General features: G+C 39.7%; 1 protein-coding gene across 2 annotated transcripts in view; it reads left to right on the forward strand.

Moving 5' to 3' along the window:
* Nucleotides 1-16,403, forward strand: part of PTPRR (protein tyrosine phosphatase receptor type R) — a 149,614-nt gene that overhangs the window by 112,184 nt on the left and 21,027 nt on the right. For both annotated transcript variants that reach the window (XM_061368004.1, XM_061368005.1), the window contains 3 exons: nt 3,054-3,240; nt 9,811-9,895; nt 16,262-16,341. In XM_061368004.1, coding sequence (XP_061223988.1) covers nt 3,054-3,240; nt 9,811-9,895; nt 16,262-16,341 — 352 coding nt within the window. The remainder of the gene's footprint in view (nt 1-3,053; nt 3,241-9,810; nt 9,896-16,261; nt 16,342-16,403) is intronic.

Consider the following 16,403-nt stretch of genomic DNA (forward strand, 5'->3'; position numbering starts at 1 on the left):
CCAGCCTTATGCAGTCCCTACAATAAGGTGGGAAAAGATGGGCTCACTTCCTAAGCTCTTTCCATGCAGGTAGTAAAAGAGCAGAGAATTCTTGCTTTCTGTTCTTTTCTACAGAAAGTGAAGAATTTAACTGTTGCAGGAACATAGAGAATCCAAGGAGTGCAGAACAGGACTGGAGACTAAAAGCATCTTCTATTATGACATACAAGTGCATGACGGGTTCAAGTCCTCCCTCATCTTTCAAAACAAGGCAATATGTCATGTTTTCAACCCTATTTCTCAGCATGGTCTTCAATGCAGTAAAGAAGTCTGTGTGATTAATATTGGCAATAGTTATTGCCAATAATTTGCTACTGTAAACATCATTAAAATATTTTTGTTATCTGAAGCATACTTCAAAAGTGTTTTTTGAGATGCTTGTTTTCATGGAAGAATTACTTTTAGAGCTATTATCTATTGTATACACGCTTATGGACTTTCTAAAAAACCCCACTATCTTTTATTTGCTGCCCTGTATCCAGTTTTTATTCAATGTGTAGTTTTTAATGTGGTAAATATGCAGCAAAATACTATTTCTTCTTTCCAGAGTAACTTATTTGATTCTCAACACCAGTATTCATCAATAATTCCCATAAATGGTAAAAGCTGTAAACTCAAAGTTATAATTAGATCAGGTATACTTTTTTGTTGTTGTTATAAAGGAAATAGCCTTTTTGCCAAGACTGTCAGTTATAACAATGTAAAAGCCAAAGAAAATATTAACATTTTCACTGTACTTTGTTACTGAACAATGCAAATACTTTTCCTCTATATTAGGAAATCTCAGTAGGTTCTCCCAGAAGCATGTTTGGGTCTAAATCACTACCCATTTCTCAGCCTAAACAGTTCTGGAGGGATTAGTTGGACACCTCTTCTGTGGATTTCTGGACTGTTGTCAAAAGATTGGATTTGTGATACACACCCTCAGAGACACCTGTTTGAGGGACTGCCTTTTTCCATGGAATAAATCAGTAGTCTTGCTCAGAAGAGGTTCTTTCATAGGACGGTTTTTGTGAGAAAGCAGTCCAACAGGATGTTTTCCTTGAGAAGAGGCATGGAGCTGAGGGACTGGACAGGACGGTCCCCTGGGGAGCTGCAATGGGAACATAAGCCAGCATCCTCCCACAGGGTCCAGCAGAGTGTGGCCACCACAGCTGGCTTGTGGCGTGCCCATTTCCCAGGCTGTCACAGCTCTGGTAGTGTTGACTGGGGCTTCTGTATGATGCAGGTTTTGTATCGAGCCACAGACCACTACTGGTAGCTTATGCATATATCAGTTTCTAGTCATTTCTGCTCAGGATGCTACTTCACTTCTGCCTACCTCCTAGCAAAGTTTGTGGAATTGTGCCCCTCCTACTTCCCTCTGCCAACAGCAATTGTCCCCATTTAACCCTGGAGACAGGCAGCTCCATTTTGCCTCTTCCACTTCTGCTTCTGTCACTGACTCGGTGTTACCCTCTGTGGGCCAGGACCACAAAGCTCTTGCTATCACCCACCCATCACCTGAGCTGAAATAGGCTTATGGACACTGTGGGACAATGTGGGATTCACTGATTCCACTGGGTGGTCTTGTCTCTTGGCCATTGTTCCTTTGTGTTTTGCAAACAGGTGAACGATTGAAGTAATTTCTATTCATGCAGACTGATTTGATAGAAATGGTTTCATTTAAAACAAAATTACTGACATGTATGAGAGGAAGGAAAGTGCTTTTAAGTTGTGTCAGAGCAAAACAAAAATATTCATATGGATGTAAACAAAGAAGAAGATTATAAACCCTAAGAGTACTTATTCTGGTGGCAGAAGAAGGTCAGAAAACAGAGCAGCCACACCAGCACTAAGTAAGGAGACACAGTGTCTGCAAAGAAAAGTAATTTTCTCAAATATGTGTGCATGCAAATACATATTGGCCACTGGTTAATAATGAAAAAGCAGTAAAAATTAACACAAGTTTTGCTGAAGACTAGAGGAAATCATTCCCCCAATATTAATAGCACTTGCTTCACAGATACTATCTGGTGATGCCTGTATATTTATAATATGTGGTATTACTGTGAAAGAGATAACTGTACCTTACCAGCATCCCAGTGTCCAGAGCAGTGTGCAGTGACACCCACCTAGTGGGAGTTTAGTCATTGTGATTCAGAGAGCATCAGTTTATTGCAGTCAATATGCCTAAAGTTAAGGGTTGAGTAGATAACATTGATGGGTTGAAACTATGAAAGAACAGTTTTCTTAAGTGTTGTTTGGAGAAAGCAAAAAGAAGTGTGCTTAATATATATTTTCATTGCTTAAACGTGTTGTTGAATGCAACTTTGTTTTCCTGTAGAAATGTGTAGTGTTGATGGACTTGATTGTCCTGCAAGAGGTGTTTTGTCATTTCCGAATAACCCCTCTGTGACCACTCCTCCTCCTGGGATGCAGCTTATTTAGGGAGAGGTTTATTGCGTCTCCCTTTTGTCCTACCTAACCTGAGACATTGTCCACTCTCTGGGTAATTGAAGTGTTTGCACTGCCTTTCCACTTATTCCTGCTGATTTTATCACTTTTTTTCACTCCATTCTGTATATTGAATTTGAGTAGACTCTTAAAACATAATGCTGACATAACTATGAAGTTATTTCCAGGTTGTTCAGTTAGAAATATATCCCCTTTTGTTTTCTATGAAACATTTCTTCCTTACTAAGATATCATTTTCACATTTGACATCCAGAATGATTAAGTAGCATATAGGGAGCAGTTTCTGCTTCTAAGAATAATCCAAATAGTTGCTCCCTAGCGCACGGTTATTGCAGCATAGGTTGTTAGATTCAAGAGGCAGGATGATATGTAAGGTCTTGGATTTCTGGCCACCCAGTCCTACCAGTGAAAACAGTCTTGAAGTTTTTGCATTCCGAAATCTCCCAATGACTATACAGAAGGGCAGAGTGCATAAATAACTCAGGAACATCTGCATGAGTATGGGACTTACAGTAACACAGATGTGGTATAACTATTGCAATTCTTTTCTAATGCAGACGAGGATCCAATGTCTCACTGACTTTGGATATGAGCAGTTTGGGAAGTGTTGAACCTTTCGTCACTGTGCCAACCCCACGAGAAAAGGTAGCGATGGAATACCTACAGTCAGCCGGCCGCATCCTGACACGGCAGCAGCTTCGAGATGCAGTTGCATGTTCTCATTTACTTCAAACAGAATTCATGGTGAGTTTAACAACAAGTTTTAAGTGTAGATTTTTTTTACATAATTGGCACAACAGAAACTGGGGGAAAAATAATTGGGCAACACTTTAATGTTAAGGTACAAATCCTTTCTGAAGGGCAGATTAGATAGTTTCAAGGTGGTGTTTTATGATTAAACTGAAGATAGATAAGATAAGCATTGAAGATAGACAAGTCAGTCAGCTATATCCATAGATAATACAGATGCCGCTCAATTTGAAGTTCCATTCATAGATGGGATAAATGTTGTATTAGAGGTACAGTACAAACAGCCAGGACTGTAACTGTGACAGTTTCAAAGAGATCATAAAGGCTATGATGACAGAAACCACAGTAATAATTGGGGATTTTGCTTATTCCCTTGTAAACATCACATATTTTTGCAATTTGAAGACTAAAGTTTTAGTCACTATAAATGACTTTTTGGAGCAGGTAGGGATACCCACAGTCAGTCAGTCCAAAATACCTTTTAACAAGTACTCCATACAGCAAGTGTGACATACTTAAGACCAAAAGACCTGAAGTGTCCTACAAGTGTATCTAATATTCAGAAGAGTAAGAATCTAAAATGAAGACAGCAGGCTGATAGATAGAAGTAAATCAGAGCAGGAAAAACTCAGCCAGGGAAAACAAATAATTACATAAGACCTGAAAAAGACTGGTATTGCAAAACAACCAGATGAATGGCACTATAAGAAATAAGGAGATACTTTTTAGAAGGGAAATATAACAGAGCATAAACTGAGGCAGGTGGATGGGAGAGCTGAATAAGGCAGGCCAAAAAAGCTTTTGAATTAAAAAAAAAATCGTAAATCTGTTTTAAAATATATCAAAAACATGAAACATACTAAAGAGCACAAGGATCAATGGATAATCAAAAGGGTAGAAAAGCGATTTGGAGAAGTTGAAAGACTTGGAGAGAAGTGACTGCATTGTTTGCATCTGTATTGATCCTAGAAGAACTTAGGGAATTTCTTACCTCTGTGGCAAGGAGTAGTTTCAAACAGGTCACTGGAGGATCTATCTGATACTGAAGTGTTAATGGAAAAGATTCTAGAACAAATCAATAAAATGAATAAAAGCTACTCTCTGGAATAAGCTAGTATTCACACAGGAATCCTAAAGGAGTTCATGTATGCAGTTATTGATGTATTAACTGGGCAGGTTTAACCTAGCATTTGAGCCCCAGCAGCTGAGGAATCAGAGGGCCAGAGGTAACAGGAGTTTTTCAGAAGGGTACCAGAAGAGGCCCAGAGAACCACAGGCCTAGAAATCTGATGTCTAAATCAGAGAAACTGGAAAGAATCCGATAGATATAGGAGCAAATGCAGTACAGTGGGGAATAATAGTGTAGCACTGGATGGATTGGTGGCATCTCAGGGTAAAAGGAGCACGCCAGTGGGGTCCCAGAGGGATTTATTCTGGAGGTGATACTGACCAAGATGCTCTTAAGTCATCTGGAAAAGGGGATAAATATTAAGCTGGCAAAGTTTGATGATGACACTGAATTACCGAGGATAGTGAAATTAAAAATAAACTTCAAAGAAATTACAGAAGAGTTTTATGATGGTGATGAGGCAGAGGAAATTCGGGGTTGATAATAAGGGTATACTTTGATGGGTTCTGAAATACAAAGCTAATAAACTTGAGTAAAAAACTAGAGAATAAGACAGAAAACATCTTTATGACACTGGAAAATTCTGTATTGCAGTCACACCTGCATGCTCCTCTGATCTCTGAATCTCGAAACACATACAGAAGTATGGTGAACATAATCACACACTAGTGCAGATTCTGTATCAGGAGATTCTAAATGGATGAGGACTCTTCTGCCTAGAAAAGAGACTGTGAGAGGCTCTAACAGAAGCCTATAAAATCATGATAGCAAGGACAAGGTGAACAGAGTGATTATTCGTGGTTTTTCATGCTCAAATAATAGTATCTGGTGACCAGTGCAATACAAACCAGTTCAGATGCTTTGGTACCAAGTGCTATCAGAGTGTACCAGAGAGGAAGAAACTAGCATAACCAACTACCTAACCCAACTTTAGCCTAACTCTTTTAGCTTCTACAACTTAGCTATATAAACTAAAGCAAAGCTTTTTAAGACTGCTTTTGTAGCTCAAATTTAATAAGAGCCACACAGAAATGTGTATCCTAACAAGGCAGGTAAGAATTGGAAGACCTGTACAACCCCTTGAGCATACTACTACTACAGGTCTAACAAAGCCATACAAACAATTCAGTTAATAAATGTACCAAAGCATGTGATCCCTCAATTTTCATTTTGTTTTCAGTTTGTACATGAAAGTCCATAGAATAGAAAGATGATGAGTGCCATCTTACTCTAAAAATAATTTTTCATTATGGATAATTGTATCCTATGACACAGTCCTTTTATTCACCTTCAAAAAGCTGGGGTTTGTAGTAAAAGTCGTTTGCTTAAGAAAAACAAATCCTTCAGTGATTTGACCAAAAATTGATCAGACAGTGTACATGGAAAAAATGTAATCATTCAACATACTTTTATCACCAGTTATGCACTGGTTCTTTGCCATTCTGCTGCTTAGGCAGGAAAACCAGAAGAAATAATTTCATAGTGCTTAAACCCCCTGTGTTAAGAGACAGTTTGCACAGACAACTTGGCACCTCCATAGAATCCTGTTTACCCAAATCCTCTCACACAGCATCTGTGCATGGCTTTGGGGCAATAAAGACTCACAGTTTATTTGTCCCTCAGGAGGGCTCAACATGATTTTGGCCATTCAGCGTTTCCACAGAACTGTATTGAAGAGATCATGACTTGTCTATTCCATTTTTAGACCATGTTTTAAAATGTATTTTGAGATGGAGCTGTTGAACAGTATCTGTTTAATATCTTCCTTACTACAGATAATAGCTTCAGTAGGAACTTGAGGCATGCAAAGAACGCAATATATAACTCTCAATCGTTCTGCTCACTCAGCTTGTTTTAGCTAGATGAAGAAATAGAGTAAGACAGTCTTCTTGAGTCTAAAATTATTACATTCCATAAAAACCTTCCAAATGTGCAAAAAGTGGAGAAATGTTCTAAGTTTTAAATGGAAAACTGAAACATGAACAGTTTCAGGTTATTTTTAGTTCTTTAATTAACTCCTTTTTACTAACAGTTAAGTGAGAATTAACTGTATTTTTTGTTGTAAAAAATGGTAAGCTACCATCAAAATATTTTTCCAGAGTATTTATTAAGAAAAAGGAGCTATTTTCTTTTAATTTTTTTAAATGCTAAAAAACTTGGGAGAATATATCTTATTTGTAAGAAGGAAGAAACATAAATTGCCCAGCATATACTTCTTTAGTAGCCTGAGCTGCCACTATTCAAAAGACAGAATGTCTGAAGTTGAGGACAGAACAGAAAAAGTCATTATTTCCAAAATACTGGAATAAAATTTGGCTCTCATAAAAATGGAAGGTTGAATTTAATAAATATCTGCCTGACTTTTCCTAAATTTTGCCACATTTTCTGGAATACTTTCAGAGACCCAAATCGTATCTCTGTATTTTCATGTACAGTTATATTATTATATGTAACTGTATATGTATAATCATATACAGTTGTACATGAACAGTTGTAGCATGAAAGGCTAATGTGAGCCACAATAGCTGTTATTACCGGAGGAACACCCAGAGAGGTGAAGTACCCCATGAACAAAGGTATATACGCATACACATCTATAATTGTCACATACAGCTGAGCACATGAATGTATGCAGCCTATACATTATTTTTAATCATTTAGTTATATATAATATGCATATATGTTTGATAAAACAAATCGATACATATTGCCTGTGTAGCTACAGACTTTATATGCTAATTTGCACATGTTCATGCTATTTACAATCTGCCGGGATTATTTTCCCCCATGTTAGCAGGAACATTATCCCCATAATATCCTGGGGGTTTTTTTCCTCTGGAATACTCTCTTGCTTTTCACAGCCGGTTTCAGGATGAATGACCTGTCTGTGGCTGTGATCCATGGTGTGTTGTCAGATTTCTGCTTGTGCCCTTGGCCCCACAAGTACTTACTGCTGGGAGGAGCCCACTGAGTAGAAAGTGTTTACAGGATGTAAGTGATTAATATTATTAATTGACCTTGCTGGCCCAGAGAAATGCATTTCTGTTTTCAACTCGGGGACATTTCTGTATCTGTCAGTAGCCTGCCAACTGATGGACTATTTTAAAATATCAGCAGGCATCAAGAGGGAAACAGCCAGGCAGCTGGAAGAGCCCCTCTGACCACTGTCTCTTGTCATGCAGGCAGAGGACTCTTCCTCACACATCTTTTTCCAGTCTCTGTAGGTTAGACAGACATAGATTGTGTTAAACACAGGCTTAGTGTGCTGCTCTCTCTTGGTATATTGTCTAGCAGGGAATCCTTCCAGAAGCCATGCACTGATGGTGTTTCTTCCAGGCCAGAACTGAACCAGGGAAACTCTAGGTAAGCCACTAGGTCAGCCACTGTCCATTAGAGCCAGTTTGGAGCCCAAGGGCCAAGGGGAAGGGGCTCACAGAGATCACCACTGGAAGGGGTGAAAATCAGAGGTAGATATGAAAGGGGGTGTAAGAGCTCATTTTGTTAGATCCACAGAGGAGGAAGGGGCATGAGAAGCAGGATAGAGGTGAAATCGTTTGACCTGAAGGAATGGGGAAGAGGTTTATGCAGGAATGGAGTCTTACGAATGAGAAGAACCTGTGCTTAGTGCAGACACCATATGGATAGCAATCCAGGGAGTTGAAAATGGATTGGATAAAGTACCTGCAAGGAAGGTGTATCTTACCAGCAACACTTTGGCTGTCCTGAAATAAGAGGCAACGAGTTCTTCTTTCGAGGAGTCAGCTCAAGAACAAGAAAGAGACCAAGGAAGAAACTAGGTAAGGGAGAGAGGAAGAATAAAGAAGGCCTACTAAACACATGGGCATAAAGCAGAGAAGTGATTAAATAGAGAAAGCAGGAATAAAGAAACAACACAGAAATTGCACCCTTATGCAGTAAAATGTTCAGAAGCCAAGTTGGGAAGCAGAAAAGATTCAAAGCAATTCCTTATGACCCATCTCAATTTTACTTAATTTGCCTTCAGCCAAAAAAAGTAAGAGGGTACCTTCCCCTGCTTGTTTAATCCATGTAAAGACCTGCTGCTGGATGCATCCTTGGCAAGCTGGGGCCTTGTCCCTGCTCCTCTAAAAAGTCCCCGCAGCAGCCAGTCATGCTGGGCAGGACCAGAGCTTGGGTCTGAAGGGCAGTGGCCATGCATCTCCTCTGTGTCAAAGCCCTGGGCAAGCCTGTGCCTGTGGAGTTAGAAACCTGCTGATTTTGGAGGAAAATCCTTCAGTAAATTTTCCAGTGGTACCAGTCAAAGGACGCTTTTGTTCTTATGTGTCTGTAAGAGGCAATTATTTAATATGCTGCTGTCTGTTCGGATAAATGTCCTGGGATAGCAATGAAGTGTTCAAGTCTGTAGTAATGACTGTGCTTTTAAGTAGAAGTATTAATTTACTGAAGATCAAATTCCAGCTTATCGTATGATACTTTAAATAATGGTGGCCAAAAAAAAAAAAAACCAACAAAAAAGCCAGTAAAAAATTGAGATTGGGGTCAGTTGAAGCATTTTTAATGTGATTTTGCCAGATTGTTTTGGTTGGTAAAACATCTCTCACAATCAGGGAGGAAAAACAGCAAACTACATGTTTGATCTTTCCATTTTCAAAGGGTTGTTTTTACTCAACTGTAAGAAAACTAACAGTGCTTCAGGACCTCAAAATCAAAATTATTCTTCATCTCCTTAGACCAGGTGAAACATTTTCATCAACGAAAAAACTGAGGTTTTTTACTTTTCATTCTGACAAAAAAATTTGAAAACCGGTAATTTTTACTTGATAACCTATGTATTTTTGGAACTTCAAGTAAACCGTCACATTGGCTACTTGAACATCTGTGTATCCAGAGAAGACAATGCAGATCAGTCACTAAAAGATCAAAATAAGAATCAAGAGAAATAGCTTCAAAGTTTTATTACACTTTCGGGTCACTGAATGCAAAATACTAAGGCAGTTCATTCTAGTAATTTCTATAAAAAGCAAGTGATGTCTTTGACTGACATTATTAAGGGCTTTACACAAAATTTAAACAAAAATGTTTGCCAGGTATTAGTATTTAATTATTTTGAAAGTTCCTCCCCCAGTTATGGAAAATGTTGTGCTTTTCTGCTGCAGAACTGCACTTTCCAACTCTTCTTTTCTAGGACTGTTGTGCATTTTAACCTCTCTCAAGATCCTGTAAAAACTTTGCTTTAAATGTTTCATCAGAAGTGTTCCTTGGAAGTCACCCCTTCAATATGCAACTCCCTGTGTTTATTAAAGGAAGGGTGTTGACAGGCTTGAGGTGGGAACCACTTTTTTTCTTAAGAACTTTGATGTCAAAAGACAGTTGTGTAACAGCAGATGGCCTTCTGGGGATGATTTCCTGCATGGCTCCTTTGGAAACACCAATCTCATTTAATTTATTTTTTATAGGAAATACCAATGAATTTTGTGGATCCTAAAGAAATTGACATCCCGAGTCATGGAACTAAAAACCGCTATAAGACAATTTTGCCAAGTAAGTAAGTTAGCCCTTGGTTTCCTATGGTGACATTTCGTCCTGCATTGAGAACGGATTGCTGTGAAAATCTAGATTTCTTTATCTTTGATCACTGTGTACCCATTCATGAGTGTATTCATAGTCTATGTAGAAAGATAACAAAATCCCAGTGCTGTAGGCATCTCACTGGATGCCTTAGTAGGCACAGGCTTTGGCAGCATCCCAACCATGTACTGAAATGCAACCTAGGTTTTCTCTGGATGAGAGCTCAGGCAGATAGGTAGAGAGAGGTCTACCATGCCTTGCAGTAGTTCCCCTGATCTGGATGATAAGAGGGCCAAGGCTGTTGCCTCCATCCATCGCACCACAAACCATCCTGCAGTAAAATCTGTTTATATTAGTAATCATTTTGGTTTGTGTTCAGTTTCAAAATAGGTTGAGGAAGCTTTGATGTTGCACTAAGTATAGACAGAAATAGTTGAGATTTTATAAATTTTGACATCACTAACGTAAAAAAGTTCAGTGATTCAGAATGGTGGAGGACAGTCCCACAGAAAAATGTAAACGCATCCCTTTGCTTAGGTTTGGAATGAAGAATGCTTTAAAAATGACAGCATATCCTACCAATTAGAAATCTGTTTTCTGATCATCTCTATAATGTCCTTGTAGGCTTATGTTATGTGTTAGTCATGCAAATTCACCCACTTTAAATGACATGATTTCTCTCAGTGAACCTGAACACCATACAAAGGCCTTGCAGCCAAATTAATGAAAACTGATGGCCCTCAGCCACTAGATTAATCTCAGAAATGTGGTACGTAGCTGGGAAAGCAACTAGTGTGGAGTACTTGCTTCCCTTCAGTCCCCAGTGAGATTTCCATTGTCTCCAAGGTTAGATTTTCTGTTGCATCTGGTAGCTCTGTGCATCTGAGTGCTATCGAGAAATACTGAAGGGAATTAAGGAAAGTAATTGAATGGAAGTTATATACCAAATAATCAGAAAATTCAGCATCCTTTAGAGTCTGGCCCAGAATCAACAGGATGTACACTGAGGGTGAAGTCCTGACCCCTTTGACGACAGCAAGATTCACCATCAGCTGCAATGGAGCCAGGATATCACAGAGCCCCGCTCCGCCTGACATGCAGATTTTGGAAAGGAGTTCTCCCTTCCCATAGCATCTTGCATCCAAGCTGCCCCAGCATCGCCTTCAGCAATGCCTTGCAAGTGTGATGAGTCCTGCTTCACAGCTGAACACAGCTGGGCTGTGGTTGATGCTGATGAGCTTTGAGAACCAGCATGCCTTTGTGTTTTCACCTCCAGTTATCTGGGATGTGCCACTAACTCTGCAGCACATTTTCAGTCCAAGCGCACTGCTGGTGCACAACACAACTACTCAGTGACAGGCACTTTGTAACCATCCTTGACAGAAATCAAAAGGTCTGTTGTGTGTTAGCACCAGGCCTTTTCAAAGAAGGTATTTTGTGGATTGAGGCATATGCTCGTAATAAATACTCGCACACCCCACACCCAGTCCGAGAGAGTTTGGAAATGATTTGAGTGATTAAATAGAACAGCTTTCCTGGTTTCCTGCTCAGATGATATCAACCTGCTGCTTCATATGCCCGCATCAGCTTTTCCATTCCCAGCGCTGGGTGCGTCTCCTGAATCAGGGCACCTGTGGTGACAAGTGACGTTTGACTTGATGGATTATCTCCTAAAAATGCCCAGTCCTGCCATCTCCACCCTCTGCCCTGTGGAGGATGTTCTCATTTTCTGAGATAATTCTGTGTCACGGTGCATGAGGGCAGGTTCGTGTTAACAGATACTGCCCAGCCAGACACACTCATGGGAAATAAAATGAATGCCTAATGAAAATTATTCTATATGGAAAACTATAAAAGGCAGGAAGTGTTACATTACATGAAAGATGTTTCAGTTGCAGTATAACATAGCCAACAGGCTTATGCCTCTTCAGGCACAAGAGTGTCAGCTATGGCAAAGAGGCACAGGAGGCCTCTTTAAGTTTTCTAAGTGTTATTTGCTTTATACATACATATATATGTAACATATATAACATATACATGCTCCTGCAATGTACAAGGGGACAGTGTGGGATCAGAAGCAAGTGGATAAAACAATCCCCTAAAATCACTGTTTTTCCATCCTCCCTCCTGACTGCGACTCCAGCCACTGTTAAACCCCACTCTGTATCCTCAGCTGCATTCCCTCTGCACTCCTTGAGCAAGTTTCCAATCATACGCACAGATTTCCCAGTCTCTCACCACAGTGACATCCCTCTGGCAGAACACCAGCCCTGCTGCTCCCTCCTCATCCTCTTACATCTTCACCTTTGCCTATCTGCTGCAGCTCCTGCTACATGTCCCAGCAGCAGGACCTCAGCTTCAAAGCCATTCTTTTCCCGTTCTTACCTCACTTTTCCACCTCAGACCAGAAGCAGAATTCTCATGGTGCTTCACAGCATGCATGGGCTCTTGCTTACAGTGGAGCAAGTGGCTTAACACTATTCTGTGGCTATTCCCATGTGTGCAACACATCCAAGGTACCTGGATGTCATTCCTTACCCCTTTCTGAAAGTACCCTCAGGGCAAAAGCCTACATGAAAACACTTGTGGCAGAAGAGCAGTAACATGAATGTAGGAAGCACTTGGTGGGTCAGACCAACAAATCCACAAGCTATTGATTGAAGTGCTTGTGCTAAAACTTGCTCTGGCTCTCCAGCTAAAGACCAGGGGGAAGTTAAACCTCAACTGTATGAACAAAGCACTTTATTATGCAAGCTTATGGAAAAATGCTGGAAAACCATGCTCTTGATGTTGAGAATTTTCCAGTTCCCTTTCCCTACAGTTGTGACTACAAGCAGTCATGCTTGCTTCAGTCCTGCTCCCTAATGAAGGCAATAGGATCACCAGCAGGCTTTGAAAAAATAAAGAAAAAGATTGCATTTGCAAAGCAGAAGGAGAAAAACTGCTTAATCTTAGGAGAATTCAACATGGGTTCATCAAAGCATTTTTTATATCCATATGAGTCAACAAAACGTGTCCTAGTTGTGGTCACAAGTATCATAACATCTGTAATATTTGTAAATAGCGAGTATTATTCTTATCTGTGTTAGGCTGCATAGTTAAAAGTAAGCAGATATTAGGCAACCTTTTCTTTAGTAGATAAAAAAATCCCCTTTGCATGAATAAAACTTTATTTTGTCATGATGAAGGATTTTTATAAAAATGCAGAAGCACTCATCATCATAAATCTGTTAAGATTTCAATTGGGAAAACTTGGCTTACATTGGAAATGCCAGGAAATGATTCAGATGAGATTAAAAAATTATGTCTTGTTTACAGGTGTTTTATACGTGAGGTGTTTTAAGACAAATGTATTATTTGCAAGTCTAATAGCCTATTCCTCACCTGGCAGATTGGGAATGCAGTCTGGTATGATTCTTCCACGTTCTGTGTTAACAGCGTTTACCAAAAAATACCAGTATCTGTAATTCACTTACAGACTGCAAACAAAACCAGGCAAAATAGAGGTGGATGGATTTCAAATGTTTCAGTTATCTGAAAGATTAATGATCTTTTGGGATGCAAGTGTGAGAGCAGTCTGCTCACAAAGTGTTTATCTTCCTTTCCTGCTCACAAAGCAGACATACCTTGAGGACAGCCCTTCTCACAGTCTTCAGTCCTACTGCTGGTAAGGCCACTAGGACTGGACTGGGAGTTAAAAATGACATATCATGGAAGTGCTATGAATGAGGACATACCCATGCCTGATGAATTCAAAACATAGTAGCAGTTAAGAAGAAAAAAACAACCACAGCACATCATACCCCCTGTAAAATGAACACAGCCTTTGGGACTCAGAAGGCCTCATGTCTTTATGACAAGGTGGTGTTCATGAAGCAGATGAATCTCCAGTGTTGATGGCAGCTGGGGAGGCTGTCCAGCAGTGCCACCTTGCTGCCTGCACTGGACAATCTCATGTTGGCAAGCTCCAACCCCTTTCATCTCCTCCTTTTCCTCCAGCCTGGTAAATTCAGGCCAATATTAATTTATTAAAGATGGAGTTAGAGGGAGCTTCTTCTACTCTAATGGGAAAGCTATTCCAGACTTCCTAGATAGATGGAAGAAAACAGCCGTAATTTTGCCTAAATCAGAATTGCAGGAGACGTTTTTTATTAGTAATTAAAAGTGCTTAACAGCTCTGCTGCATTTCAAGATTGCTTTACAAAAATTGATGAATTCAGCCTTGCAGTCACCATCTGTGTCTTTCTGATGTAGCTTCAGACTCTCAGACTTTGTCATCTTTGAGGAAAAGATTATTGCCTCCAAGGTATTTGTCATTCAGGAGGAAGCAAATTACTTCCATTTGTGTCTGATGATTGCTTAGTGGCTCTGGATGTTTAAGGGCACTCAGGTTTTCCTCATTTCAGAGCTAAGTTTACAACGCTTGAGTATTTCATAACGGATCAGGACTGTTAATTTAGAAAAGATTCCCATCCGGAAGCAGTGTTTGTTTCGTTGATTGGAGTTGGAAGGAGGTCTCAGAAATTATGAAACTGATTTAGCTGCTCCTTAGTAACAGAGGGATTTATCTCAAGACATGGTAATTAAACTGGATGTTGAGTCTGTTTGGAAGAGGGTTTTTGAGGTAGGGGTCAAGCTACACTAGAATCAGAGGCATTGTGTGAGTTAGAGGAAGCCGGTGTTTTTTCAAGGCCACGTAGCCTGAGGCATTTGTGGAAATGGCTTATAATCACTCTGTGCTGAAGAGGAATGAGAGGTTTCCTGTCCTCATATTGTTAAGGGGAAAAAAAAAAAAGTGAAAAGTTGGGAAAGCTAGTACAAAGAGATTTTAACACAAGCTAACTAGGGTTCATGTAGTGCTGTTAACACAGAGGACAAGACTTCCACACACAGACTTTGAACTAGAAGTCTTGCATTCGTTTGCACATTTTAAGAAACATGGTTTCAGAACATCAGCCTGGGTCCTGCAAAGGCTCCACTCCTGTCCGAGACTCCTATGACCTCCAGTGGGAAAATGACATATAGTATGTTTGGGATCATCCTCCCTCTTCCTTTGATTTGCAAAGGCTTTATCTTGTTCTTAGGAACAGGATGAAAAGTAACAAAAGGAATACAAAACCAACTCTGAAAAGACCCCTTTTTGCTACTGCATATGTACATGAATTATACATTTCTTGTGCAAACAGCAGGGCCACATAATAAATAGTGTTATCTTAAACTCTCCAGTTCGGCATCCACATATGTGTCTTTGAAGTCATTGATTGGATTGCATTCAGCAAAGCAGCTATCCAGAGACAATTTCCAAACCAATAGGTGTCTTGTATACTGTCAAAAAGCTGTTGATTCTAATGCATTATTTTAGCAAATAGCCAGAGTATCTATTTTTAGTACAGAAATATTTCCATATCATTTTGTTAACAGTAGAACATTTTTTCCACAAAAGGTGTGAAGAAAGCCAAAGTGTGTTCCTAGACAGCCACAACATAGGCACCTCACTCCCCATCTCCTTATCCCTTTCTGTTACTCTGTGTAATTGAGAATTTACTGGCTTTAATTCCAAAAGGGTAATTAATACATCGAGAATCACAGCATCACAAATGAGAGCACAAAAACTTCCTTTGCAAGGGGGATTTTAGTAACCAAAAGCACTATATTCAACAACTGGGCCCAGCTCTGTTCTAGATATCTAAGACAATGAAGGGAAGAAAAGCATGAAGGAAAATGTTCCTGTATTTTGTCATTGCATATCCAGTCCAGTACACATGAATGGTCACAAGTTTCATCATATGGAACACAGGACTGAAGGGAAGGATAGGTATTTCCTGGTCCAGCCCATTGCAGTGAACTTAAATTAGTATAAAAACACATAGCTGATTTCATCCCATGGAGAGGGAGGTTTTCCTAATTTAAATCCAACTGTAGTCATTGGAACAGTACAACTGCAGGCAAAGATACCCAACTTGAACTCAAAAGACTTGGTGTAATTATCTAGCATCATACAATGATATGACACAGGTTTCAGAGGCAGTCTAGGAAGGTCAGCTTGATACTCAGCACAGGCAGACTAGAGCTTGCTGGATGTTGCCTGAACCTGATAGTGTTGCTTCAGTGCCCACAGCTTGCTGAGATACTTCTACACAGCTCAGCATTGTGCAGTACAGGTGCACCTTAGGCACACACGATTATCTGTTGCAGAGGAAAGAGTTGGGTGCATAATATTTTAGTGCTTGACAACCCCAAATAACAGTAGATTATTTTCTTCAAAAAGCCTCCAATTCTCTATAGAAACCTTCTAATTATGGATTTTCTTTCCAATTTCCATCTTCCTTGTGCTCTTAGATCCTCTCAGCAGAGTGTATTTGAAACCAAAAAATCCATCTGACTCGCTGAGTACCTACATAAATGCTAACTACATTAGGGTAAGTAAATGTACACTCTTCATGTGCTTTTGAAACAATATTTCATTTTCCAATGAATACCT

This window comes from Neopsephotus bourkii, unplaced genomic scaffold, assembly GCF_033783945.1.
Source record: "Neopsephotus bourkii isolate Nb327-2 ecotype Australia unplaced genomic scaffold, CSIRO-AGI_Nbou_v1 NB_1423, whole genome shotgun sequence".
Classification (NCBI taxonomy): Eukaryota; Metazoa; Chordata; class Aves; order Psittaciformes; family Psittacidae; genus Neopsephotus; species Neopsephotus bourkii.